This window comes from Macadamia integrifolia, chromosome 11 (genome assembly GCF_013358625.1).
Source record: "Macadamia integrifolia cultivar HAES 741 chromosome 11, SCU_Mint_v3, whole genome shotgun sequence".
Classification (NCBI taxonomy): domain Eukaryota; kingdom Viridiplantae; phylum Streptophyta; class Magnoliopsida; order Proteales; family Proteaceae; genus Macadamia; species Macadamia integrifolia.
In genome coordinates this window covers 13,126,168-13,136,078 of record NC_056567.1, presented here as the reverse complement: position 1 = coordinate 13,136,078, position 9,911 = coordinate 13,126,168, and the positions used below count along the sequence as shown (strand labels likewise).

The 9,911-nt window shown below is 36.4% G+C and overlaps 1 protein-coding gene across 1 annotated transcript in view; it reads right to left on the bottom strand.

Moving 5' to 3' along the window:
• Nucleotides 1–2,184: 2,184 nt before the first annotated feature.
• Nucleotides 2,185–9,911, bottom strand: part of LOC122093753 (ubiquitin-conjugating enzyme E2 variant 1C) — an 11,412-nt gene continuing 3,685 nt past the window's right edge. Inside the window, exons 2-4 of the mRNA XM_042664224.1 lie at nucleotides 8,489–8,628; nucleotides 2,898–3,023; nucleotides 2,185–2,598 (exon numbers count right to left, since the gene is read on the bottom strand). Of these exons, the coding sequence (XP_042520158.1) occupies nucleotides 2,458–2,598; nucleotides 2,898–3,023; nucleotides 8,489–8,628 (407 nt within the window). The 3' untranslated portion in view covers nucleotides 2,185–2,457. The remainder of the gene's footprint in view (nucleotides 2,599–2,897; nucleotides 3,024–8,488; nucleotides 8,629–9,911) is intronic.

Below are 9,911 nucleotides of genomic sequence, written 5' to 3'. Positions count from 1 at the left end.
TTTTTTGTGTTTTTTTTTTTCCCCTTTTCGTTGTAAAAAAAGAATCGAAAAACACCAAGTTGACACCAAACTCTTTATTCTGTATTTTTATTTTCATAGAATGAAAAAAGTCATAAATATTTTTTTAAATGACTACCAAATGCAGCCTAAGTTTGAATCCTATTGCTCACCTTTTGTTCTCTTGACACCCCATGGAAGGGAGAGGGGAGAGGGGAGAGGGGAGAGGGGAGGGGGGGGGTCAATAAGCACAAGATGAGTTATATTAGCCATGAAAGAAGAAGACAGTCTAAAGTCAAATACAAGATGAACCATATGGTTTTTCTTTCCGAGATGCTAATAATATGATTGAATTGAATTTTTCAGCAGACTCAAAATAGAAGAAAAAAAATCTTGGCGCTATCAAATTATGATGACTATGTAATCCAGTTAATTATAGGGAAAGAATAGTTAATTAAAAGTGGCGTAAATCCCTTTTTTTTTTTTTTTTGTTAATATTGACCTTGAACTTATTTGGATATAATTTGGATGTAGAAAACCTTATGTGAACTGTAGTTATTTAATTCGTTGAATTATTGGATTTTATGAATAATTTGGATAAATATGCACTATATCTAATGAAATTTTTATAATATATATAAAAATTTCATTAAAAGAGTATCATAAAACAATAAGAAACATAAATAATTAGACATGTGTGAGGACTTGGGAGTTAGGACCTCACCTAGAAACATAAAAAACCATAGTAAAACACTACCTACCTAATGAGAATAAATAACTAGATTCATGATGTTTTGAATATAGAGAAGAAAGCATTTTAATCATTAAAAATCATATACTATATATATATATATATATATATATAATATTTATCATATACTATATATATATATATATATAATATTTTTTGGTACCTTTAATTATATTCTCATATCTACCAAAAAATAGTTATATTCCCATGACCATCGTTTCCCTTCCATTAAACTAATCACTGCACACATTAAAAAAACTCTACACCAGAGATATTAGGTGGTTTATATATGTACTTTTTCCTGTATATTAGCCTATTATGTAGATTTAATGTTATGATTTTTATTGTTATTATACTTTGTGATTAGTGAAACAAATTTTATTTCAAGTTTCATATCAAATGTATATCATACATAATACTTTAAAAATGTATGTCATATGTATTAAAAATATATATATATATATATATATATTTTTTTTTTGAGAAGACAAATCATTTTTTAATCCAAACCAAATTTATTTATTTTTGCCTACTTTTTTTTACCGATCTTTTTGATCAAATTCTTAATTAACAAAAAGAATTATTCTGAAAAACTTCGAGCTCGTCGTCCGTTAGCTCCATCTTTGTGGTGAACAACAACTGTCACAACCAATGGCCCACTTCTTTGTCATGTGATGTAGGGTTTTTGGAGCATTCTATCGGGTTTTTTTTAAGAACATTTTTTCATTTTATTTCCCTAAAGACTATCTCAGAACTGAAGGAACACCTAAAAAAGGTGTCACTTGCTCTCCATTCTTGAGATGATATTTTGGACCGATTTATTTCTTAGGCACAGAAATGAGAAAGGAATTACCAAACACTTTATTTCCTATCTGTTCTAAAATGGAATCTGGAACAAAAAAGATCATCTCGGGAGAATTACCAAACAGGCTCCAAATGACTGCTGCACAGTTTAGGACATTAATGGCTTCTCATTCTCATTCGCACCCACCACAAGAACACACCCACCAAAATCCACCATGTACACAGCCACAGGTTCCTTAAATTTTTTGTTTTAGATTAGTGCTCCGAAATTGTTAAATTCAAAACAGAAACTTCAAAATATAATCTACAATACAAATGCAGAAAATATTCTTACACAATTGTATCTCTTGTAAATCAGGGGACGGAGATAAAATCTGCAATTCTGCGAGATGTGGACAAAGCCCCAAGGGAAATGCCCGGGTTCGAGTCTTTGAGGAGTGTAAAATGCCAAAGATTAGGACTGACTCCAGACTCACCCCTCCCAGGACCCGGCATAGGCAGGACCAACAATGAGTAACGGCTCTTTTCATTCTGTAAACATTTGTGCATAGAAAGGATGAGTGTCTCAAACTTGATTCTCCAGTTCTGTACCAGAGGCAAGAAAGCATACACAAACCATGAGTGCAAACTAGTGAGATAAAACACAGAGCATTAGTTCCACATTCTTAGTTAAACTGTATTTTCAATATGACATACAAGCACGACATCCATCAAACAGCATCCCCGAAGCACATTTTGACAAAGGAAAACAAGAAACAGGTACAGCACAGAGAGGGAATAATGAAAAGCTTCAAGGTGTTCAAGGTGTTCTGGGTCCTCCTTTTGACTCATAGGACCGGCACGGAATTACAAACTATATTGGTATATATTTGTTGCAGTCTAACTATTCACTGTTTCATCTTCAACTAGAAGAAGGTACCCTCGGGGGGCTGAACCAGTTTCCGGTTATGGGGAGCTGCCATTTCCTTTTTCAGCTGCGTCAGAATGTCTTCCATGGTGTACTCCCGCTGCCAATTTGCGAGCATTCCAAACTTCTTTGCTTCTACCTGGAAAGCATCAAAGTTGCATATCAAACGTCAAATTATTTTATTTTTACGTTTTCAGCAAAACATTTGAGGGTCCAGATTTTCCTAGAGGCAAAGCCTAGCTGGAGCGTAATGGGCAAAGGAAGACAAGACACCGTGTCCTGAAGCTTGTATTTTCTCTTATATGATCTAATTTCTGGCACACATCGTGGATTTTCATAATTTGCAGAATGGTGAAAAGTGATCATTACTAGGAACTCAGGAATAGATATGTAAATGGATACAATGCCAGGAATATTAGAAGTTTTTCAAAACATTACCACTCCGGTCTCATGGTTCACGCAAGTCATGTTGATCCTTGAATGGAAGCGAACACTTGGAGGCTTCTCTGGATAGTCTTTGTCACAGAACAGCTTCAACTGATAAATGCGACCCTCATGCACGGACTGAAATGCAAATGTTAAGTTCATAAAGCTTTGTGTATCAGAAAAAAAAGGTCAAAACAGGAGATGCTTTTTACTTTGCACCATATCTTCAAACTCAAGCATGCTTCCGCACAAACAGCAATAATCAAGCAATTCTTAAATAAGCATGTGTTGTGCAGCAGAACAAATTATTTTCAATACAAAATGAGTGCTTGGTTGAACAAGCAAATAGTCCATGAGGTCACATCAAGAGAATTGGACCCATTTACCATATTGTCTAATGCGAGGAAGAAAAAATTATTCACTTGTTTGTAAACATAAAATGACTTTCATTCTACACATAACATTAAACTTGCATCCCAGTTCCCATTATAAATATAATGCAGGGTGGGCTTACTGACGTATGATGGATAATTTTTCAGCAAAAAGATAAAAGGATGGATTGTTTCAATCCAAACTGCTGCCAAATACTTGTTGGATAAAGTGGTGCGCATCGGGATCATAGGAACTCCGACCACCTAAAATGGTGGAGCATGAATTCTAATAAAAACAAGGAAATTTCCTTACGCAATTAAAAACCAATCCAAAATGCCGAGATAAATCCCATCTTACTTGTTAATTAGTAATCCTAAAATAACAGACTTTTCAACTCGCACCACCCATAGGCAGTAAAAGACCTTTTTAGCGATTCTAGCACCAAGAGTAGTAGTTGATATGTGACACAAAGGCACCAACTAGCTCTACAGTAAATTTCAGGACATAATCTTTTCCATCAAGTCAGGACTCCTTATCTTTCTTAGGCAACAGTAACAGAGATTTATTCATAGAAAGAGGATAAACAATGATGCAAAAGGGCAAAACAAAGCTACCAGGACACTTTATTTGTTGAGCCGTTCCACAATCTTTTCAATTACTCCTTGAACTAGTGAAAAATAATTCAATCATGGTCGGATATCACTGAGCTAGCCAACCATTAAGGGTTGTCAGTTCATCTCAGGCTCCGAGTACAAGATGACATCTTCACTATGACATGTTGGTGAATATGCTAATTCGGGCCCAGACTAAAAGTTTCCATTCAGGTACAACCTGGTTCGGCAAGGAACTCAAAAGTTCAGTCGAGTCTCACGACTACAAATTACTTGGGTATTGTATCAAAGTACAGTCTGGATCAATTAGGAATTGCTATTAAGGAGCTTAAATGGCACACCTTCAGTATACTCAGGTGTTGTGCCAATAGAATCAACAGTCCATGTTAGGGATATGCTCACACTCCTATAGTTGGTTTTGATGATAACAAACATATGAAGGTATTTCACAATTTGCCTTCAAGTATTGTTTTGTAGAGACTTCATATCAATCGAATTTGGTGAATGAAAGGAAGAAATGAAGAATGAAGTCATCAAATGAAGAGAATCAACAAGTTGGCATCAATGCTTGAAGAAGATATCATAAGAATTCAAGCTTCAAGATGTCATGACATGAAGCTCGAAGACTTGGAATTGCAAACAAAAAGAAAAGAAGATGAAGTGCCCAAGAGTGGAAGGTTCAAGTGAAGAAGAAGACCACTAGGATAGATTGGTCATTTTTAATGCAATTTGTAACTTCCACATATATATGTGCACTCACCACATGCATGTGCATTGCATCATACTAGAATGACCATAGAGCATACCTTGACCAAGTATGAAAAGTCACTAAGTGGTGAGGAATATATTAGGAAAAATGTGTTCTAGTGAAATTCTGTGAAAACCACATTGACCTGACTTAAGGGCATTTTGGACAATCTTAGAGTCGGTATCAGAAGATGAAACCTCCATGGATGTTGTAGGAAATCGAGTCACGACTCCAACGCAACTAATTTCAGGTCAATCCGAGGTCGGACCGAAAAGTTATGGTCAAAACACTGACAACTGGTCAGTATGACAACATTCTGTCAAAACAAAGTCAGTCATGCCGGTCGACGGGAACTATCCGAGACCATAGCCGGTCGACCGGCGGAAACCCCCAATCGACCGGTGACTTGCTTGGAAGTGCCCCAACGGCTATATTTTGTTATAACGGCTCTTTCCGATCGATCGGCTACCAATGGCGGTAGACTAGTGAACCCAAAATATGACCGTTTAAGTGAGATTTACTGCCTAAAATGCTCTTCTAAGCTCACCTATAAATACCTCTAATGCTACTCATTAATTAACAATTAATCTCAACTTTGGAGAAGCATTATTTGAGCATTAGAAGTGAGAACACCATCTCTTGAGTTCAAGTTCTTCATTTTACATTCAAGAGGAACTCAAGACCATCTACAAGTCTTCATCTACATCTTGGCATTTACATTACAAGCATAAAGAAGACTTCAAAAGGTGCATTCATTCTATCATCATTGCATATTTCATTTGCACCATACTGGAGGTAATCCTCTTTTATTCCACTTCTTCATCTATTTTACAGTAAGTCTAGACTGTACTTAGGCTTGTGTAAGGACCCTCTCCTCCTTAAGAGATTGTGAGGATCCTCTTATTCTTAAAAGAGTGTAAGGTGCCTCTCTGCCTGTAAAGGAGATTAGTAAGAATACTCTTATCCATAAAAAGATTGTAAAGGTTTTCTACCCTACCTACTATACTGAAAGGGAGAACTAGTGGAATACCTTACAAGAGGATTTTTATAGGGAGTGGACTAGACTTGGATTGAGTCGAACCACTATAAATCTCGTGTTGTGTGATTGTGCCTATTTTTACTTATTCCGCATCGTTTTTAATTTGCAGTCACACTTGGGATTATTATTTTGAAAAAAAGATTAAATTTCCACTAATATAACCTATTCACCCCCCTCTAGGTTATTTCAGTCCACATCTCATCTCAGCTCTTCACAGTATCTCCAAGGCATTAGCACTTCAGGCAAACCATGAGCCAAATGCCAGACAACAGTGTTTGTCGTATTTTGAACAGGATGGGACAAAAGACATCGAAGGAGATGAACTTCTGGAGTTTATAGACTGCTAAGCTGATCAAGTACTATCTTTTTGTTTCTTTTGGAGTGTTCAACTCCCCCCACCCCACCCCACCGCAAAAAAAAAATTCAATGAAAGCTCACCTTGCTCACCCACCCTCGGCCCAACATCAAAAGAAGGCTGCCTTTGATGCAGACAGGTCAGGATAACTAGTTATTCTTGTTCATAGCTTTCCAGTTTCAAGTTCGTTCGTGGATTCTTCTTTTTGTGTGTCGCGAGTGTACTATTTCATTTATCAAAAAACAGTCTGCCCAGATCACTACCATTGTTTCAAAGTAGAGCTAGGTTTAATCATTATATTAACCCATTAACCCACAGTTCTAATAAACCCAACCATTCAGTGGTCCAGTATGCATAGTTCCACCTTCCGGCTATCCAGCCAGGTCAAGAATAAGAACAAGCAGGCCTAAATAGAAAATAATAAGCCAGTGCAACAACTCCAATATCTGCAATCAATAGAATCGATTAAAACAGATCCAAAAATATGGTTCTCCTCAATATCTACGCAAAATAATCATAGACAACAACCAACAAATGATAGATGGACCCACCAGATAATAATCTACAATAAATATGAGAAAAAAAAGCCAACAGTGTGAAGAACCCATGAAGTCCAGTAGAAGTCTCTTGAGCTACATCTGAAGGCAATAGATAAGTACCACAGCTACAACCATAGGCCAAAAGATGAGAAGACATTGATCCTCAAATCAGTTAATATAATAGATCAAGAATACAATACCCATCCACTTGTTTATGAGTATGAATAGCAGAAAGTTATCTCTCAGTGATGTGGGATGTTTTCAAGATTCCAATTTGTTGGTAATGGCCCAACGAAAACAGTCTATATGTTATAATCAAGACATGGATAGGGAAATAGGGTTGTAATTTGGCATACAATTATACCCTCTGATGATCAGGGCTGTAAAGTAAGATTAACTTTGCAACAGCTATTTTTTTTTTCTTTCTTCAGTACACGAAAGAAAGTACGGATCGGAATAAGAAAATAAGAGAAAACCTAAAGAAATTTCATCAAGACATCAACAAAGATCATTTTAGAATACAATAATATTTCAAGAAATATAACAAACTCACTAAAAAAAAAAAAAAAAAAAAAACAAAACTTTTAGTGGCAGACACAACCAAGAATTCATATCAGCAGTAAATGGAGCATTATAGCAACATAAAACCTTGAATATAGCCAAGGAAAAGAGATATCCCATGAGAACCTTTTTTTTTTTATTTAATTTAATTACCAGTCCCAAACTCCAAATTGTTGCCACTTGCCCGAGGGTGTTTTCATGGAACCCTTTAATTCCTACATCCACTAAGACCAGCTAAACCTACCAGCTCCAATCATGATAGAAGTAGGAACAATTGGGAGCCTATATGCATTGTAGTTCAGATCTATTGGTTATAGAATGAAAGTCAATGGTTTCCAGCAGGAAGGAGAATCCCTTCTCTTCTTGGCTCCAGGAAGGCTTTTGCTGTCGATTGCATTCTCCTTCTGTCTCTCACATCTTTAAGTGTTTTTGTGAGTTCTTCACGGTCAATTAATTTCCTTCTTAGTAATACAAACGTCATACTACTTACTACTTCCAAATACTAATAATTCCTCCCCTCACATTATTCTAGAACGATATCTCTAACTCTAAACTTTAAGGTTCATATTTAGGTCCCATTATCCATGGGATTGAAATTCTTTTAAACATCCTGCATCACATACTCCTCAACACATCAGCTGAACAGCCTTATTTCTCTTTGTACCCACTTACAACCCAAACCTTCAAATTCAGATTCACTAGGTCTCTCTTATTAGACAGCATAAAAATTGAAGGGGGCATTGGTAATTGGTGCTATATATTTAGTTTGCACTCCCACATTTTCAGATGTGGGGCATTTTTTCCCTATCCAAACATGGGGGTTATTTTCCCTGTTCTTTAATAGAGCCACTAACCCAAAAAAAAAAAAAAAAGACCTCTCTTCACAGTATCTAGTCTTAAGACTTAAAGCCACTCCAAAATGGGCCTTGAGACATGAATATAGGCATAAAAGTTAAAGCACAAATTATATTGTATCATATACGACAGCAAAAGTTGTGGTTAAAGGGTGAGAAGAATGAAGACTTGAGGCCAAACCCCTATCTGTCAATGAAAATGCCAATCTGCAGCAACAGCAACAGTGTGATCTCACCATCCGATCACATTTCAGATAAGTTTTTATTCATTTTTTTATTCCTCCCCCTATTTCACAGGTTTCTGATGTCAGGATCCCATGAGCAATGTTCAGATAGGATGGTCAGGCCATTGCTTGACTGCCATAGTCAGGTCAGCTAACCCATACATAAAAAGGTAAGATCGATAGTTTATGACAGGGGAGTAAAAGAAGATGATATAAGCAGATATATTATTGATATAGCAGAAAGCTTTCAAAAAGCTTTCTAGTAAATACATGATATCTCAAAAGCAATAAGATACTTACATTGTGAGGACCAATTATAGTACCAGTCCAAGAGCGCATGTAAATATCATCTCCGTCATCCATTCCATAGCTGACTGTACCATCTCCAATACCCTTTTCTCCACGTTCAAGCTCCTCCAGCAGTCTGAAGTTTCGAGGAACTGCACAGCAACATTAAGATATGAAACCCTCCCTTTTCCATCAGTGAAACCGTAGGGTTCACCTGATAAGGTCTGTGCACAAAGAGCATCCATGTTACACCAGATGCAGCTCCACTGGGCAGCATGGATGCCTCCAGCACACAAACCTCAGTATGCCTGAGGCCTGCACTATAAAATATCATTCTCATAATGCTTTTCAAAAAAAACAAAAAACAAAAAACAAAAAACAAAAAAACAAAAAACAAAAAACAAAAAACAAAAGACAAAAGACAAAAGACAAAAAACAAAAAACAAAAAACAAAAAACAAAAAACAAAAAACAAAAAACAAAAAACAAAAACAAACAAAAAAACAAAAACAAAAAAAACGAAATTACATGATTACCTATTTTCGGTTCTTTTTGTAAAATTAACCAACTTAAGTTTTAGCTAACAAAAATGCATAAAATTAAGTTTGTATTTAAAAATTGGGAAAAGACCTTGCGAGCTAGCAGGACACCCTGGCATCAGGTGTGCTAGTTATTTGTGTGTGTGTGTGTGTGTGTGTGTGTGTGTGTGCAGGTAGGAGGGGTATTCGACTTTAGGCCAATTAAATCCCCCTGGGCTCGTACATGACCCCCGCGTCACGTATGAATCGGGAGCTTCTGGGCCCTAGTGAACCTCAGGCGGGTGGCCCCCAAGGAATTATGCAGTTTGCGATCTCTTACAAGTTTTATTCCTAGGATGTAACTGGTTTCACCAAGGTCCTTCATTGAGAATGTCTTGAATAGTCACACCTTAACAGATGAAAGCAATCCCACATTATTCCCAATGAACAAGATATCATCCACATAGAGGACAAGAAAACAGACGCAATTCCCACTGAACTTCTTGTAAATGCATAGCTCATCAATGTTTTGTTCAAACCCAAACTTTTTGATGGTTTGATCAAAACATATGTTCCAGCTTCTAGAAACTTGTTTAAGACCATAGATAGATCTCAAAAGCTTGCACACTTTGTTTTCTTCTCCTGGGGAAGCAAACCCTTCTGGTTGATTGATTAGCACATTTATGTGTGAAATCTAGGGTAATAAAACATGTATTTTATATATTTAGAATGGAGCTACCTTGGATTTTACTCTCTTTTTGCAGGTTTTGTATTTTAAAGACTTTAAGCATTATCGGGCGTCATATCTCTCCAACAACAACTACCTAGTGTAGTTGTTGAGCTATGGTGTGCAAAATTCTCTTGCTCACTAGGAGGTATCAAGTTCGAATCTCATGGTTGTCTTTTTTTTTTTTTTTT